Below are 18,848 nucleotides of genomic sequence, written 5' to 3'. Positions count from 1 at the left end.
TATTTCTGGAATGTTACTGATGTGGATATTTAAGAACTGAACAGTTGTTTATATACCAAGAAGAAATGTTTTGGCTTTGAAAAGTACTTTGCAAAAGTAATTTCCAAACTACTTTAAACAGCTTTAAATATTTAGCAATCTTCCATCAGAGACAGCCTGACTTACCTCCACAGTACCAATGTTGCCTCTCGACATACGCACTTCATAGCCCAAGACATCAACAAAAACTTCAGCCGTGATAGAAACTGGCAGTCCAAACCACGGTTCATTCTTTGCTTTCACAGAAAACTGGTGAAGGTTCAGAGTGTCATTGCAAACTGTTGCCAGAACATAGCGGCAGGTTCCCTGGAAGTCATAGGCCTTGCCATCAAAGGTCATGTAGTGAGGGTCTCCAGAGGCAGAGCAGGTGCCATGAGGGTTGGGATGGCAGCCAAACTCACCCCCCACAACATGGCAGGACTCCTGAGGGCCACATGAATTTGGGGAACATTGGACTAAACCAGTTACACCATTACAGGTGCAAAAGCTCTGACATTCGTCTCCATCCCAGAACTGTTCACCAGCTTGTCGATAACGTCCATCATGAAAGCATCCGCAGGATGTTGGAGGGACACACTGGTTACCATTGAGGACAAACCCATTATTACACTGGCACCCTTCCTGGCACTGAGTGTCACAGGTGAAGGGGAAGGAGAGGCTGGGGCAGGAAGATGGACATGAGCTTCCACAGAGTTCATAATGACTGTTTGAAGGACAGGTTAGTTCTGTAGGGGAGGACATGAAAGAAGTTCAATAAGAAGTAATTATGAATGTATTAATTTCAAAGACATCTCTATCAAATGTGGTTCTATAACTTACCACAGCCAGTTTCATTCCTCCACTGTCCCAGGGACACACCCTTATGTTGACACATCAGTGCATAATCTCGTAAGACCTCACATAGTGTTGATGCTGGATCTCTGGAGCCTTGAAGGATTTCTACACATGCATCTACCTGCTGCCAAGGGTTTACTGCAGCCCAGCATGATCTAAAAGGTCCAGCGTGTGAAGTAAGAACTCCACAGTACTCACTGGAACTGAAATTGCTTGCAGAGTTACGGGGTCTGTTTTCCACACAGTGATCTGCCAGGGACCCATCTCGCCAACTGTCCCCAAACATCTGGGAGTCACTGACTAGAGTACCATTGGGTGTACTGAAATCATCATTCTGGTCAGCATTGTAGTTTCCACAAAGTCCACCTAATAAACCACTGTAGACACCTGGTGCAGTGACACGCACAAAGTGAGGCCAGACAGTCTGCAGAGTTACACCAAAGGCTGTGCGAAGGATTACACTGTGAGTGTTGCTTTGGAAGATGCGGATTTTGTTGGACCCAGAGCTAACGGGCAGTCTGGTCAGCTGGCCATCAACCTATAATACATTAAAAAATCGTTAGAAATGTTTTTGGGGTAGATGTTCAAAATATTACAAATGCATGGAGAAATCAAGTTTTGCATTGCTTCTCACTAGAGAAAGCTTCCAAAAATAATTTTTACTCATAAAAAATGTTTTCAATATTTTCATTGTTTGTAGCTCATTTTTCACAACAGTTAAATAAATCTTGCTAATTTTCCTTCTTACTTTTAACACATATTTGGGTTGTTTTGATTAAAAAGAGGCTTAAGCTCAGACCACTAAGGGTAATCTCACAATATCTACATTAAGTTTCATCAAGAAACTTAGGGTAGATATCCTTGATAGTTACATCAAGGATCTTTTTCACTCTTCTTTATTAGTATTTCTTTTCAGACACTCTTCTTGCACAGGCTGACCATCATCATTGTCTATAAATATTCTAGTTAGGATCAATTGCTTTCTCTAAAAATTGTTAGCAAAATCTCAAACTTACACCATGAAGCAAAATTTTGAATCTGGCTAAAGTAGAATACAATTGAGCTTAATGCTGCATAAAAGTTGTGGAAATGATGACAATTGTAATAACCCCATGTCCTGGTTGTAATGCATTGCAGACTAACTCTAAAAGTTATGCTTTATATGACATTTGTTTAGTGTGTGAAATTTTATCAAACAGTTTGTTGTAATAGTCTTCAAACATGTAATCTGTTTTATTGGCAGAGAATTATTACTGTCACTCACCTTAACAGTGGTACTTCTTGCCATCTCAATAGCAACTTGTGTTCCCTCTGCCTCAAACTTTAGCACATTGGAGAAACCTTGAGCCCCCTGTGGAACTTTTTCCACAGTGACCATGAAGTGTGAATGATTAGAGAACCCCATAACTTTGGCAAGGGTCAGGCGACATGCTCCTGGGTACTGGTACATCACTCCATCAAATGTATGATATGATCCTGGGCCTCTTATCCAACACGTTGCAAAGCTGTTTGGTCTACAGCCTCTTACTCCATCCTCCACCCTGCAGGACTCATGTTGGCCACAGCTGTGAGAGCTGCAAGTCATGGAGCCATAGCTGCATGTACAGCGTCTCCCACAGTCTGCATCCAGTATGACAGTTTCTCCTGAGCGGTAGTAGTGACCCTCAAAGCTGCAGCCACAGTCAGCATGAGGGACACAGACCCCTCCACTCAGGAGGTAGCCTGAATTGCAGATACAGCTTTCTTGATTTGGGAGGGGGCAGTTGTTGGTGGAATTGGGGTTGACACATGTAGATGGACATCCTGTACCCTGGGCCTCATAGTGGCTATTGGCTGGGCAGGGGATTTCTAAACACAAGAAACATTTATACTCACATTTTGAATATTTAACAGCATTTACTTTTTAAAATTATTGTGACTGGCAGACATACCACAGAAGCCAGAAGTCCGCCAGCTTTGTGGCTGGATCCCATTTTGTTGACACTGACTTGAGTAGACATTTAGGGCTTGGCACAGAATGGGTTGATACCCTCCACTGACACAGAGATCATACACACAGCTATCCACAAAAGATCCTGGAGGGAGATGTTGATGGCATGCAGCAAATGGTCCTGTGCTGTTCGCAAGAATACCACAGTGGGCAGAGTTTCTGTACAGTGCTGTCTGAGCTGCTGTGCAACCGGCACAGGCCAGACCTGAACACTGAACCTCACAGCCAGGCTGATCATCACCAGCAGCTTTCCAGCTATTGGCAAAAACCACATCAGAGCTAACCACTTCACCCTGACGGGTTCGAAAGTCATCCTCAGGGCGATTGTTGAAGTTTCCACAGAGCCCACATGTGCTATTTTGGTACGTGTAGGGCACAGCTATCTGGACATATGAAGACATGTCATAAGACACCATCAGGCCAAAGTCAGTGCTGACGGTCACAGAGAAACCTGACTGATAAACCTGGATAGAGCCATTTCTGAGGGACAATGGAGTTGTTGCAAAGCTTCCATTGACCTGTAAGGATGGCAACAATAAAATAGTTACAAATATATATATATAACATATAATATATATAACAAAAAATGCTCTTCTGATGCAGGAAGTAAGAAAATCCTGTTACCTTGGCCTGACCCTGATGTCCTTTAACCAGCTCGATAGTTTCATCATGAACAAAGACTTTGACCAGTCGTGTCCATGAAACATGAGTGCTGCCGCGATGCTCGTTCTTCCCCTCAACTCTGTAGTAGGGCAGTCCGTTCTGACACTGCTCTGACAGAACGTATGTGCATGTGCCTTGATAGTGAAACACTGAGTTGTCAAAGGTGTAGTAATGTGGATCTCCACTGATGGTGCAGGTTTGTCTTTGCACAGTCTGGCAGGAGTACTGAAAGGCAGCTGGCCGACAAATTTGGGAAAAGGAACAAGGATTGTTGGAGCATTGCAGCCCTGCTCTGGTGCAGGTGCACTTCTGTGCACAGGTGCTGTCACTCCAGAAAGAGTCGCCAAGTTGAACAGGTAGATCTTAAAAAATAACAAAACAAAAACACAACAAAGTTTAACATTGTTCTGAGGAACTACGGTACTCACCAACTTTTTTCAAAAAAGTTATAAGCATTTTTCTAATGCTCTGTTACAATTGCTGTTTTACATCATATTAACAATTAAATTCCTGTAGTAAAACCACCTACAACAAGTTACTGTTACTGTTTCTTGTTCACTCACTGGAGTTTCTTATTGCTTGATATGCCTTAATGAATCATTCAGGCTCTCACCACTGAAAACTTTTCTAATCCTAAATGAGGTACCGTTCTTACTTCTGTAAAATGTTAAAAATATTTAGTCGATAAATGATGTTGAATTATTTCTGTGTCAAAGCTTGTTTTTTCATTTTGTAAAATATGCTCACACACATTTACACAGAAGGATGTCTATTTGATTTGAAATATTTGATGTAAGGTGGTTGATGGTTGAAATGTCAAGTCTAGTTGTGCACATAGCAAAACAAATGGAGCTTTCTGTAGTTGTGAAATAATTACTGAATGACTGAATAATATATAAAATATAAAAATCATGGTCCAATGAAAGATATGTTGTGTACATTTTACTAACAATATAATTAATCAAATACAGCAGGTCTTGTACAGGATTCATTGCATAAATTGCTGATCAAATAATGTACTTTTTTAATAAACTTCAAAACATTGCATATGAGATTTTTGCTTCCCATAATCCTTTACAGTATTACACAATCCATGAGCTGCAGTAAGTAAAATCTTTGTTTTCCTGAAACATTTCACAGGGTAATACTGTTATGCCTCCATACTTATGCACATTTCACTTAAACAGTAAATGTTTTAAAGGAAAATTCTGAACAGCCTAAAATTTCTCTGCTCTTGGGTTTTGTGGTTTTTCTTTTTTCATGTCAAAATGGAACATGCAGTATCCAAAATATACTCTCATGTATGGAATGAAAATCTTTTTAAGAAGTTTAGCCTTCTCATTTTTTGTTTTGTTTTTATGGCGACATACATAGTCAAGCATGTTGAACATTGAATTTTTTTCACTTATTTATTTTTTAATATGGGCATTTATTTTTGTACCTTATGGTTAAAGTAAGTATTTAGTTTGCATCTGATTGAATCTCACAAGTTCTGACAAACATTTACATTGTGAATTAAATCAAGAAGAGCAGTAATGTTTATACAAAAGAAAATGCTAAAACTAATCAGATTTTTCATTTTATACAGAATGTCTTCATCGTGTACAGTGCCTAGGTGAATACAAGTTGCTCTAAGTGTAAGCTGGAGATCTTTTAATATTTTTAGTTTGATTAAACAGAGATAAGAGGTTGCCTGGACATAGTTCAGACATTTGCTGACATCATATATTTAATTCAGCTTTTAAAATAAGCTGAAATAATATTATAATAGAATAATAAAAACAATATATACTACTGTATTAAAATTTATCTATGGAAGTGAAACAACATGGCAACCTGTTTATTATGACAAATTAAATGTCATAATCATAGCTAGTGAAACTGTACTGTGGATGTCATTGGGCATGAGTTGTAATTATTATTAAATTATTTCCATTTCACTAATATTTTGGCCTGAGTTCTCCATCAGGTAGCTACATTTTTGCATGTTTGAGATAAATTACAACTTATTCTCCGTTGTTCGTGGGCTAATGCAGGCATAATTGTATTTCTGATTATTTCGGTCTTACTATTAAAAGTGCAGCCTCTTGATCCGTGATCCAGTCGGAAAGCCCAGCGACCAGGTACATTGACGTTACTGTTAAGGCGAAAAACTGAGTAATTGCCTGTAGCGTTACTGGAGAAAGATCCAGGAACGGTGAGATGGTGAATGGAATTAATAGTGTCGTATCCAACCTGGCATAATAAAACACACAGAGATGCATTTAATATGTGCACACTTTAAATTAGTCTTAGTATTCACAGCTAAAGTGACGAATTGCACAGTAGAAAAGATTTAAAATTGTATAACTTGAATATACTTGCTCTAACCTGTACATTCCAACGATTTGGGGATATATTCCCATAGTTCATCAGCACAAAGGAGTATTGGCCTCCAGAGATCAAGACAGCCTGGACTGTTGTTCGCTGAAAAATAAACAGTTTTTTTGTGATATGAAATTTAGTTCAAACCATATCCATCATAAAATTCAGAAAAAAAACTTACTGCATCATAATGTAGCCAGTACGGTATTTCATGCCAAGTTGCAACAAACACCCAGCTTGCAGTAAAGTTGAACTGTGGGAAGTAATTATTAATGTCCTCTGTTGCTTGGTTGAGGATGTTGCCACTGGAATATTGTTTATAGTAGACTAGACCAGTTTGTGTGTTGTCAAAATCAGTCCAGAATGGAGCAATTATATCCCACGTTGAATACATTGGAAAGCCTTGAGGTATGTACATCGACCATGGACTATTAAAGGTCATATGTCCATTATGGTTCACCTAATAAAAAAAAAACAAGCAAAAACTTGCAGAATTCTTTTTAAAATGGTAAGTATTTTTTACTTTAGCACAACTAAAATTTTTACATACATAAATGTGATCGTAAGCTTGTCCAAAATACACAAAAGGTCGTTGTAGAGCAATCCGAGGGGAGCTTCCATCGAGAGCTGGATAAGTTGTGTATCCAGAAATTGGGTAGAGAGGTCCTACAAACACCAAACAAGCATAAATATTATTAAACAAATAAAATTAAATTTTATTTTGGTTGGGAGGAACGGCCCCCCCAATCTGAACTCGAGTGGTGTTCTGTTGTTGGACTTCTGTGCTCGTCATGGATTGTCCATAACGAACACCATGTTCAAGCATAAGGGTGTCTATATGTGCACTTGGCACCAGGACACCCTAGGCCGCAGTTCGATGATCGACTTTGTCATCGTTTCATCGGACCTGCGGCCGTATGTCTTGGACACTCGGGTGAAGCGTGTCAAGCGTGCGCTGTACTGGTCCGTCGTGGTGAAGAGAGAGCTGAGCCAAAAGGCGAAGCACTCGATTTACCGGTCGATCTACGTTCCTACCCTCATCTATGGTCATGAGCTTTGGGTCACGACCGAAAGAACGAGATCGCGGATACAAGCGGCCAAAATGGGTTTTCTCCGTAGGGTGGCTGGGCTCTCCCTTAGAGATAGGGTGAGAAGCTCAGTCATCCGGGAGGGACTCAGAGTAGAGCCGCTGCATTGAGAGGAGTCAGTTGAGGTGGCTCGGGCATCTGGTCAGGACGCCTCCTGGACGCCTCCCTGGTGAGGTGTTCCGGGCACGTCCCACCAGGAGGAGACCCCGGGGAAGACCCAGGACACGCTGGAGGGACTATGACTCTCGGCTGGCCTGGGGCCTTGGGATTCCTCCAGAGGAGCTGGTGGAAGTGGCTGGGGAGAGGGAAGTCTGGGCCTCCCTTCTGAAGCTGCTACCCCCGCAACCCGACCCCGGATAAGTGGAAGAAGATGGATGGATGGATGGATGGATGGATGGATGGATGGATGGATGGATAAAATGAAATTGAAAACACAAGTTATTTGTGCTGAATTGTCCTTTGGCTGAAAATGTTTAGGATTTAACCACTTATGTGTTTATGTGTCTTCATTATGATATTTAATTATCTTAATGGTCGTCAAACATTTACATATAACTTTAATATCTAAGAACAAGACAATTGGAGCTAGCAGCTATGATGATAATTAAAAAGTACCGGGTGAGAGATCAATCTCAATTACAAGTTGAGTCTGTTCTTTTAGGTAAATAACTTATAAACTTATAGAATCAATAATTAATTATTTATGAAAAAAAGGAAAATCTAGATGAAAAGTCGAAGGCTATTTAATTATTTCCTTTAGAAATTAAAATATTTGGGTAACATATTGTGTTTAAAAGAAAATCTTTGGTTTTTGGTTAAGAAAATTACAAGATAAAGAGAGATCAATCTAAACTTAATTTTCAGTTGTTACCCCAGCTATGTTAGCACAGAGATATCATTGAATATTAAATGAAGATAACTAATGCCAATACAAATGCCTAATTTTTGTTTGGTAATATTTAAATCATTACTTTCACTGGAATGACTAATACTTTTCCAGTGTAATATACAAGACTGCTTATGTATCAATTAACTAATAAAAGCAATAAAGAAAAATAATAATAATAACCGAGAGGATAGGTCTAAACTTTCAGCTTACCTTGATTATTAGTCACCACTCCAGCTATAAAAACAAAAATATATCATTGAACATAAAAAATTGCTATTTTTTGTGTTAAATGGTTTAAAATATTACTTTCATTGGAATGACTAACATTTTTTCAATGTAACGTAGAAGTATACATATCAATTAATTGATTTGGATAATTATAGTCAGTAGAAAAGACCTAATGTTTTTAGGCACAATGTTTATAAAATGCTGTTCTTTGAATAACTAACATGTTTCCATTGTAGTATACGAGTTTAAATTTAATTAATTAATAAAAGCAATGAGAAACATAATATGTAGGTAAAGTCAGGTTTAAAAGTTTCAGCTTACTTTGATTCTGAGTTGTCACTCCAGCTATAAAAGTACAGAGATATAAATGAACATTAAATTAAGATAATCACTCTCAGGGTTTAAATAATAACATTCACTGTAATGACTAAACAGTCTTTAAAATGTAGCATACACCGATCCTTTGTTCTAAATTGATTGAGAAAGCAAACAAGAAAAAATAATATCTAGAGTTAAAGTCAGAGGTTCAAGTGAATCTAACTCACCCAGATTCTGAGTTGTCACTCCAGCTGTAAAAACACACAGATATCAATTAACATAACATTTAGATAATTATTGTCCATAAAAATTACATGTTTTTTATGTGGCAATGTTTACATCATTACTTTCATTGAAATGACTAACATTTCCATTCTGTTAGTATAACAAACACTTATGTATCAATTAATATAAGCAATATTTATCAATCAATATTTTTTCCAATGTAATACACAGGTATCATCTAACAATGAATGAATGAATGAATTAATTAATTACGGTACAATGAAAAATATAGAAGAATATTTAAAGGTTAAGTCAGAGATTATTTTATCACTTTGTATTTTAAACTTGAAGCTGTTACTGTTACATATTATAGCCTTTAAACAATCCTTTGAGCAGATATATAGATATATAGATTGGTAGATGAGTCTAGACCTTTATCTTACCTTGATTCTGAGTTGTCACTCCAGCTATAAAAGTACAGAGATATAAATGAACATTAAATTAAATGTCAATAAATAAGACACTACCGGTAGTTAAATTTATTTGTATGTAAAGGTGTAACCCATTACATTCTTTGGAATGACTAAAATGTTTGTAATGTAATGGACAGGAAGGGTTAGGGTTGGGTAGGGTTAGGGTTAGGGTAAGTAAAGTAAGGGTTAACCCTAACCCCTTACCCTTCATCAATTAAGCAATTTTATAAGAGCAAAGAGCAAATTTAATCTACTGGGGAAGTCAGAGGGGTTTTTTGTTATGTTGTGTTTTAGAAATCAATATATGTTTAAACAATTTTTTGGGAAACAATTTAAAATTTTAAACGTCAAGAGACAATTAAAAGAGGATATAAACTTTGAGCTCACCCAGACTCTGAGTTGTCACTCCAGCTGTAAAAACACACAGATATCAATTAACATAACATTTAGATAATTATTGTCCATAAAAATGACATGTTTTTTATGTGGCAATGTTTACATCATTACTTTCATTGGAATGGCTAACATTTGTCCGTTGTAGTATATAGCTATACTTATGTATCAATTAGTCAATTAATAAAGCAATAAAGAAAAAAGATAATCTCCAGAGGTAAAGTCACAGTGTCAGTCTAACTCACTTTGGTTTTGAGTTGTTGCTCCAGCTATAAAAACACACAGATATTGTTGAACATAAAAATGATTGTCAATAAACAAAGGCCTGTGTTTTTGGCATGGTTTAATTATTAGTTTCATAATAGCGACTCAAATGTTTCTGTTGTCAACTACAAGTATACTTCAATATAAATTAATTAATTAAACAATAAAAAGCTTTGAAAAAAACTAAATCTAGGAATAAAGTCAGATTTTATTTGGTTATTTTGTGTTTTAAAAGTTTAAACATTAAGGTGAGATGTTGTGTTTAAATAATCTTCTGATAAATAATTTATACAGTGTTATCAAACAATTAAAAGAGCAAATAGACAGACAGATAAATGAATGTAAATTGTTAGCTTACTCTGATTCTGAGTTGCTACTACATAAATAAGACCTGTTTTCTGGCAAGGTTTGAGGTAGTAATGTCACTGCAGTAACTATGCTTCTAATGTCATATAAAGATTTACGTCATATTTATATATATATATATATATATATATATATATATATATATATATATATATATATATATATATATATATATAGTTGTAAACAAAAGAAACTAGTTTTTATGTGGCAATTTTAAATAATTACTTTCATTGAAATGACTAACATTTCCATTCTGTTAGTATAACAAACACTTATGTATCAATTAATATAAGCAATATTTATCAATCAAAATTTTTTCCAATGTAATACACAGGTATCATCTAACAATGAATGAATTACTTAATTAATTACGGTACAATGAAAAATATAGAAGAATATTTAAAGGTTAAGTCAGAGGTTATTTTATCACTTTGTATTTTAAACTTGAAGCTGTTACTGTTACATATTATAGCCTTTAAACAATCCTTTGAGCAGATATATAGATATATAGATTGGTAGATGAGTCTAGACCTTTATCTTACCTTGATTCTGAGTTGTCACTCCAGCTATAAAAGTACAGAGATATAAATGAACATTAAATTAAATGTCAATAAATAAGACACTACCGGTAGTTAAACTTATTTGTATGTAAGGGTGTAACCCATTACATTCTTTGGAATGACTAAAATGTTTGTAATGTAATGGACAGGAAGGGTTAGGGTTGGGTAGGGTTGGGGTTAGGGTAAGTAAGTAAAGTAAGGGTTAACCCTAACCCCTTACCCTTCATCAATTAAGCAATTTTATAAGAGCAAAGAGCAAATTTAATCTACTGGTGAAGTCAGAGGGGTTTTTTGTTACGTTGTGTTTTAGAAATCAATATATGTTTAAACAATTTTTTGGGAAACAATTTAAAATTTTAAATGCTAAGAGACAATTAAAAGAGGAGCCACACAGAGATACGGATATAAACTTTGAGCTCACCCAGACTCTGAGTTGTCACTCCAGCTGTAAAAACCACACAGACATAATTGAACATAAATTGAAAGTAAGAAATGTCAGTAAAAATACCTCTTTTTAAAATACCAATTGAAGTTTTGCTGAAACTGGCTTTGAGCCATTGGAGGCTCAAAGCATAATTTTGTTTACGATGCAAGGTTTCTACTAGTCAGGACAATTAGAACGTTTTTGTTTTTTATTGCAAAACTCAACTGATTTACAATAATTCAAAGAATGTGCAGGAAAAGAGGAATTGTGTCTGCATCTAGCAGTTGTGGAGGAAATTGTTGAAATACTTTTCCTTTGTTAACAGCGCCACCTAGTGCCATGCTCCCTCCATGATCATATAACGATTTTCACCTTGAAAAAACCTGCTGATTAGAAAAGTTTGTTCTCTAATCAACAAGTTTGTTCTTGTTGATTAGAGAACAAACTTTTGAGTGAAAACAGGCCAAACGTTTGTTCTCTAATCATGAAATGTTGTGGAGGAGATATACACAATCGATGTTTGGTGTTGCTAAACTTGCACAATTTTTATCCATAGCCCAATATTTTACTTTATCTTCATTTTTGTGGCTCAGTCACTAGAAAATTCATGTCAATCCACTTTCTAATATAGGAGGAGGATGTACATTTTTTAATTCTGACTAGTGGTTAGGTTTATATGCTTATCAGATTCTTTTCCATCATTTCCTGGTTCTTCCACTCTAAGTGTTTTAGCAGAGAAGAATAACGATGAAGTGTGAAACATTACAATAATGTTCCTTACTCTACTGGGATGCCTTGCATTACTTTGACAGGCTAATAACCTAAGAGGGCTCCCTGCTCTCCTGGAGCAACAGAACGGTCATGCTTTACATAGCCTTCACTTGGAATCTTAATCATATAATATATTGAGGTAAAGTCAGAGATTATGTTATTACTTTGATGTTTTAGAAAAACATCAAAGTTTTGATGTTTTAGATGTTTTAGATGTTTTTAGATGTTTTAGATGTTGATGTTTTAGAATACTAAAACATAGTATTCTATGTTTTAGAAAACATAGAATACTATGTTTTCTAAAACATCAAAGTTTTTCTACTTTGATGTTTTAGAAAAACATCAAAGTAATATAACATTGTGCTTAATATAATTGATTTCAAATGTAATTAATTACATGTGTACTTAATTATGAATTAGCACATGATTGTTCTATCATTTATTACTTTCGACTCTTATTAATACAAGCTCTCTTTTAGTTTTTCTCTGATGTGTTTAGGAGTTTTTGTTGTTTTTTTAACAGCTGTTGAAATAAGGAAAAATCTGTATAATTGCAATAAGAATCTCTGCTCAGTTTGGAAACCTAATTATGTAATAATATCTAGAGGTAAAATCAGATATTATATATATTTATGCACAGAAAGAGAAACTTTCAGCTTACCTGTAATGTTTTGTGTTGTCACTCCAGCTATAAAACAAATGTCATTTATCACTGATGTATTTAGTAGGTTTTATTTCATTTTGTTGTTTTTTTAATAGAATATATTTATAGCTGTTCAGGCTATAATACTTCAGTTGTATATTTTACACCATTATAAATGTCACTTTTAAAGATGAAGCCATTTTATAAAGAAAGTTAAAATTAGTTCTTTTTTTCTGTGCAGCAAAAATCATGTTGCGATTACATAATAATTATTCTTGTATGTTTAAACTGCTTTAATTATTTAGTGAAGTTTCTGATATCATCAGTTAGATTTAGTAACACAGTAAATGTGTAGAGTAATAATATCTAAACACTGCAAGTTTTCATCTTTCACACCTCTGAGTAAATTAAACTAGATGCATTGATTTAAGTTTTACAGTGCAGTTACTTACGTATCACTGACAGCAGCAGTAAAGGCAGCAAGATGCAAACTGCCATTTTACCAAATCTGTCAAACCTGTTTTAAAAATATAAAAATAAAAGCATCTGAATTCATGTTAATCAAGAAATGCATCAAAATTTGCAGTAAAAACTATGATAATATTTTTTGTTTTTTTACTCACAGAGTTAAATAAAAACATCAGTTTGTAGTTTTTACCTGTCTAACTGCCTCTCTGGTGCAAAAGCATCTCAGGTGACCAACCTGCACTGCAACAATGCTTTATATACAGTCAGCTGGCACAAGCCCATTATTCTTTCTTTTCCAGTAAGCTGCACTGAAATGATGAAACTCAGCTGCTTCCTCATATTTTAGCACAATACGGTCATCAAGGCCGCCTCACAGCTTTCAGGTTAAACATTAATATTAATCTGTTACTGGGTCTTATAAACTAAATTATCACAAAGTATCTTAGAGTTTACAGCTAAAAATTAAGTAGATATTAAGAAAAGATGTGCAAACAAACCATGCATAGCAGCATAATGTAAGTTATATCTACATAAAGGAGAATAAAGGTTGTTTGCAATTTGGAAATAGGTTAATATAATGTTGCTAAAATTAAAGTTTAAGCTACACTAAACAGGCTAATCATGTGACCAGAAAAACGATCATGCTAAACAGATCAACACGTTTTGTTTGGTTATGTAAGTTTTCATTGTAATCACCTAAAGCAGGGGTGTCCAAACTGCGGCCTGGGGCCCATTTCTGGCCCTTGGACTGATTCTGTGCGGCCCCCAATCCCAATCATTTAACTTTTTGTTTCTTCAGAAGAGAAACTGCAGAGTTAAATATGCAGATGTAATCTGACAGCAGAATTATCACCTGAAGTGCGATGTCAGATTAAGGAGCGGCGTGCAAACCTGGCAACGTCAGTGAAGCACATGAACAGGTAGAATATTTTTATTCTGTTATTAATAAAGAATAAGGAATCAGTTATTGCAATTTCTATCTACAGAAATATCTGCACTGATAAAGATTAAAACAAGATGTTTTAATTATTTACAATAAAACAAAGAAAAGAAAACGTGATGACAGATGAATCTTCACTTCATGCTTTAGAGATTTGTATCATACAGCAAAATTTAGCTCAGATTTTAAAAATGTTTTGCAAATTTGTGACAAATCAATTCAAAAGGAAAAAGCAACATGCTGTTAAAACTAGAAGAAAAAAAAAATTCTAATTGGTCAAGAAAATCTACAGTTGTCTCTGTTTTGGTTTCTGTTTTCTTCAGTCATGGGAGAAACTCAAACAGGAGTTTTTCAGGCCGTGAGAGCAAAAAATGTTGCTGCTCTTTGTTTGATTTGGTTGAAAACATCTGAAAACCTTCGAAGCTGCGCAGCGAGTTCAACCTGTAACTGCTCAGCTGTTGGTAACTGGGAGCTGATTCATGCTGATGTGAATCTCTTCAGGGAATCATACGGAGGAAAAGCAAGAAGAAACAAACCCACCATTTCTTTAAAACATGAATCCATGTAACCAAAGACCTGGCAGCACTACAGGTAGCACAGTGAGTCCAGTTCAGCTGAAACAGTAACAGAGACAGGTCACTGTTTCAGACAGGTTAAAATAAAATAAAAGACTGTGTTTCCTTGTACCGTCCCAGAGGAGCTTAGCATGAGGCGCACTGACTTATCTGACTAAATGAGCTTTTACTTTAATATAAACTTATCAGAAATTCAAATAAAAATAACCATGTTTATTAATACAAAATAAACAATAAAGATGTAAACAGCAACACGTTTAAAATGTTGAGTAATAATAGCTCCATCTCTGAAATCTACTCCTTCAAATGCAAAATAAATCTATCAAGGAAAAGAGAAAAGTAGTGCAGAAAAACTCTTCTATGTACATTTTTTTCCAAAAAGTTACTCAAGTAAATGTAACCAGTACTACCACCTTTCTACATGAATAACACCAGAAGCCTTTTCTTGCTAGTAAGTTAAACGTGATATATTGGCATTAGCTAGTCAACATTTGCCTGCATCCATCAGCGTTTATCAGTTCACTCCGTTAGTTTTTTTGGGGAAAATTGTGCAAAAGTTTTTCTGTCTTTTGCCGGTTTGCTGCAGCAGCAGGTCGTTCAAATCGGCGGAGCGTCTTAGCGCTCGTGTTGCGTTTAAAGGCGACTCGGAAAAACTGGATACGTCATGTTAAAACTTTATTAAACAGTTAAAACTTAATTAAACAGTTAAAACTTTATTAAACAGTTAAAACTTTATTAAACAGTTAAAACTTAATTAAACAGTTAAAACTTAATTAAACAGTTGTAACTGTTAAAAAAAGGAGCGTGTATCAAATTGACATAGGAAAGATAGAAAGTTGTCCACTCTGAGGTAAAAAAAAGTTTTTGTTTTTATATGGTGTGAAGGTATGAAGGTAGAGTTCAGTCATAAAATAGATCTGATACAAACTGGTGGGAAAATACAATAAAACCAAATGATATAGAGAGATTTAACTGGTTCTCACTCCAACTTAATATAAACTAAAAGCTCAAAGCTCCTTGTAGCTCAAAGAATAGAGTTTAAAATACTGTTGTTAGTTTATAAATCACTGAATGGTTTAGCACCACAATACATTAAAGATTTGCTGCTGTTCTATCAACCTTCCAGACCTCTCAGGTTCTGGTTCTGGTTCTGCTCTGCGTCCTCAGAACCAGAACCAAACGAGGAGAAGCAGCATTCAGCATCTATGCACCACAAATCTGGAACAAACTTCCAGAAAACTGTAAAACAGCTGAAACACTGACTTCCTTTAAATCTCAACTAAAAACTTGTTTAGAGTTTTATTTGAAACGTAATCAATTGCAAATTTATTGATGGAACCTGAATTAATGTTGTGTTTTTATTGTTGATTCTGTGTTGCATCACTTTGTGTTTCTGTGTTTGATTTGATGTGAAGCACTTTGAAATGCCTTGCTGCTGAAATGTTCTATACAAATAAAGTTTGATTGTTTTATTGATAAAAAAGAACCAAAACTGAAAGTCAGCTGTTCATTCAAGATGCATTGCAGAAATAATCAGAGATTAAAAATTAGATGAAATATCAAAAGGACAAACAAGGCGTCGGATATATTATATAATATAATAAAAGGCTGAGACCAAATCTTTAGTCTTTCAGATAATCTGTGATAAACAGGAAGGTTTTTGTTCTGGATTTAAAAGACACAACAGTTTCTGCACATCTCAGATTTTCAAGTTGTTGTTTCTAAAACCTGTTTTGGTTCTGGTGTCGGAGCGAGAGAGTTTGAGAAGGACGTTCAGACCCAGGAGAGGCGAGTATATTTAATAAAAATCATTCATGAGGACGGCGGAAATGTGTCAGTTTAATCTGTGACTGGTGGCAGGTGGGAACTAGACTAAATACAGTTATACAAACAGTTTTATTTTAGATTTGTTCCTCATATAGTTGAATCTCAAACTATATGTTCAGTCTGTAGAGACGCCTCACCTGATCTGATGTAATCAGAGTCAAGAAAAACATTTAATACTAAAATAAAAGAGGATTTAGAAACAGAGACATTCCCACCTGACAGAAGGGAACTTTGGTTCCTGGTTGAACATTGTTAAACAAGGTGTGTAGCGTTTTCTTTAAAGTTAATGTATGAGTTAACCAGATGAACAAAACACAAATCCCTCTTAAAATAACAATGTGAATATCAAACATGCCTGCAGATGATGGAGTCGTGTTTTAATGTGACAGATTGACATCTTCGTCTCTCTGGTTTCGCTTTGCACACACGCACAGACTGAGGACACATTTTATCTCATGCAGAAATGCTACAAAGCAGATACAGACACAGATCAATCAGAGTGACATTTACTTTTGATTCTTGTAACACTGAGCTTTTTAAGGCAGTTTGAACATTTAATGATGCAGTTTAATCTTTTATTAAAGATTCTTTGCATTGAAAATTTGCTGTTGCCAGAATTTCAGCTCATTAAATCTTATTTTCTAATCTGATCTAATACAGAGTTGTTGTTGACGGAACCATTATTAAATGATCTAATCTCTACAACAGTAGATTTATATTTGCAACATGTTGTCGTACGAATGAGTAAAATGTGTAAAATTTGCTAAATCATTGCTGCTCCACCTTCGTTCTGCCTGCAGGTGCAAAATAAACACAAGAATGCTGTGATTCAAAGTGTGGCTTGGGGGCCGTTTGCGGGACGTGACCTGACTTTGTGGGGCCACGTGCAACTCTACCTATTATCAGAATTATTTTATTAAATCCTGGGAAAGTACAGCAAGTGTTTTCAAATAAAAAGTTACCAAATTACATGTTTCTAAATATTTCTTTCTTTTAACAGAAAAAAAACATGCAAAACTGATAGTTTGGGATTTATAATGAATTACACGTCCATTTCTTACGAAAAAAGACTTTTCTTTTCTTTTTTAATGAAAAACTGGTGACATTTTATTTAAAGCATTGTGCATTAGACTGACATGAGTCTCCATAAATGTTTACGACTGTCATGAAGTGTCATTTGGAAAATAAAGACAATTTTAATGCAAAGTCGCATTAAAACTTGCATTGAAAGTCCATTAAAATTCCAACTTTACATAATTTGGTAAATTATGAAACTTTTAATGTAAATTTCCATTAAAAATTGCATTAAAAGTGTCATTCTTTACCAAATAACCCGTCATGACTCATTCAGTGTCATGTCAGTTTTAAACACACCTTTCAACTAAATTATCACTAAAAAACTATTGTTTTAATTTAAAAAATGTGATGTAAGTTTATTCTTCATTGTTTATTGTTAGTGTAAACGTCCACCAACAGGTTCTGGCTGTAGAAACTTCCAGCTGTGAGACGTTCCCAGTTGACCCGCCTGAACGTTTGTTTGTTCCTGTAACTCACGTCTGAACATTTTTGAAGGAGGCGTGTTTCGTTTTCCAGTAAAACGAAACTATGTGTTAATGGGGAAAAAGAAAATATTAACATATAAGCTTTGAACATTTTTAAAAAAGCTCTTAAAATAACAATGTAAGTCCAGCATACATCATCAGATGATTGAACTGGGTCAATCAGAACATTTAACACGTTCTCTGTGCATTCACTGCAAAAACATAAAATCTTACCAAGTATTTTTGTCTCATTTCTGGTATTAGTAAACTTTAAAACAAAACTATCTTATAAGAAACTTTTTAGTAAAATATAGAAACTTGTTTAAATAAGGAAATTATTCCTTAACATTGGAGCAAAAGTTCTAGTTCTATTGTCACAATATTTCACTTATAACATGGTGGATTGTCTTATTAAAAGTAAATTCATCTGCTAATAGAACGAGGACGAATCATATTACCAGATGATTGGTAATATCTTCCAGATGACTCACCTTCACGCTTTATTGGGGCAAATAAAGACAACATAGAAATTATAAGGCAGTTTTGGCTTTTTGTATTTAAAAAACATCCAACAGTTTCTGCAGATATCAGGTTTTCATGCAGTTGGTTCAACGGCTGAGGAGCACAGAAACCAAAACCTGCAGCATCAATTTGTTCAAAACTTTGAAATCTTGGTGGTTCGTTCCATTTTTAATTTCTTTTTCTTTTTTGTTCTCTCTTTTCCACAGAGTTTCCAGTTTGGCAGAAAAACATCCAGTTTGACCTGAAGGTCGAGGTGAAGGTGAGTCACCTGGAAGAAGCTTTTCCAGGTAAAACCTGGAATGGCTGCAATGACCAACAAATGGAGTCGTGTTGCAGTAAATCCTCAAAACAATGCAGTCAGTTTGGAACCAAACAATGTTTAATCACGAACGTTGATGAAGTGATACTTTTCCTCCACGAACTCTGAGTGGTTTTCAGTAAGA

General features: G+C 35.2%; 1 protein-coding gene across 7 annotated transcripts in view; it reads right to left on the bottom strand.

Annotated features, from left to right (window-relative positions):
• Positions 1-18,848, bottom strand: part of LOC122823560 (alpha-tectorin-like) — a 95,768-nt gene that overhangs the window by 43,063 nt on the left and 33,857 nt on the right. For 4 of the 7 annotated variants that reach the window (XM_044103323.1, XM_044103320.1, XM_044103322.1 and 1 more), the window contains 14 exons: positions 11,116-11,139; positions 10,677-10,700; positions 8,641-8,664; positions 8,417-8,440; positions 8,078-8,101; positions 6,441-6,556; positions 6,072-6,350; positions 5,897-5,992; positions 5,596-5,761; positions 3,488-3,888; positions 2,805-3,381; positions 2,138-2,721; positions 859-1,411; positions 166-764 (listed from right to left, as the gene is read on the bottom strand). In XM_044103323.1, the coding sequence (XP_043959258.1) occupies positions 166-764; positions 859-1,411; positions 2,138-2,721; positions 2,805-3,381; positions 3,488-3,888; positions 5,596-5,761; positions 5,897-5,992; positions 6,072-6,350; positions 6,441-6,556; positions 8,078-8,101; positions 8,417-8,440; positions 8,641-8,664; positions 10,677-10,700; positions 11,116-11,139 (3,491 nt within the window). Of the gene's footprint in view, positions 1-165; positions 765-858; positions 1,412-2,137; positions 2,722-2,804; positions 3,382-3,487; positions 3,889-5,595; positions 5,762-5,896; positions 5,993-6,071; positions 6,351-6,440; positions 6,557-8,077; positions 8,102-8,416; positions 8,441-8,640; positions 8,665-9,081; positions 9,106-9,498; positions 9,523-9,749; positions 9,774-10,676; positions 10,701-11,115; positions 11,140-12,550; positions 12,578-12,984; positions 13,050-13,155; positions 13,273-18,848 lie in introns of those variants that run through there. The other 3 variants (XM_044103325.1, XM_044103324.1, XM_044103326.1) reach the window with 3 other exon arrangements.

The sequence above is a fragment of the Gambusia affinis genome, linkage group LG20 (assembly GCF_019740435.1).
Source record: "Gambusia affinis linkage group LG20, SWU_Gaff_1.0, whole genome shotgun sequence".
NCBI classification, from domain to species: Eukaryota; Metazoa; Chordata; class Actinopteri; order Cyprinodontiformes; family Poeciliidae; genus Gambusia; species Gambusia affinis.
The sequence above is the reverse complement of the archived record's forward strand: the minus strand, read 5'-3'. Positions and strand labels throughout refer to the sequence as shown.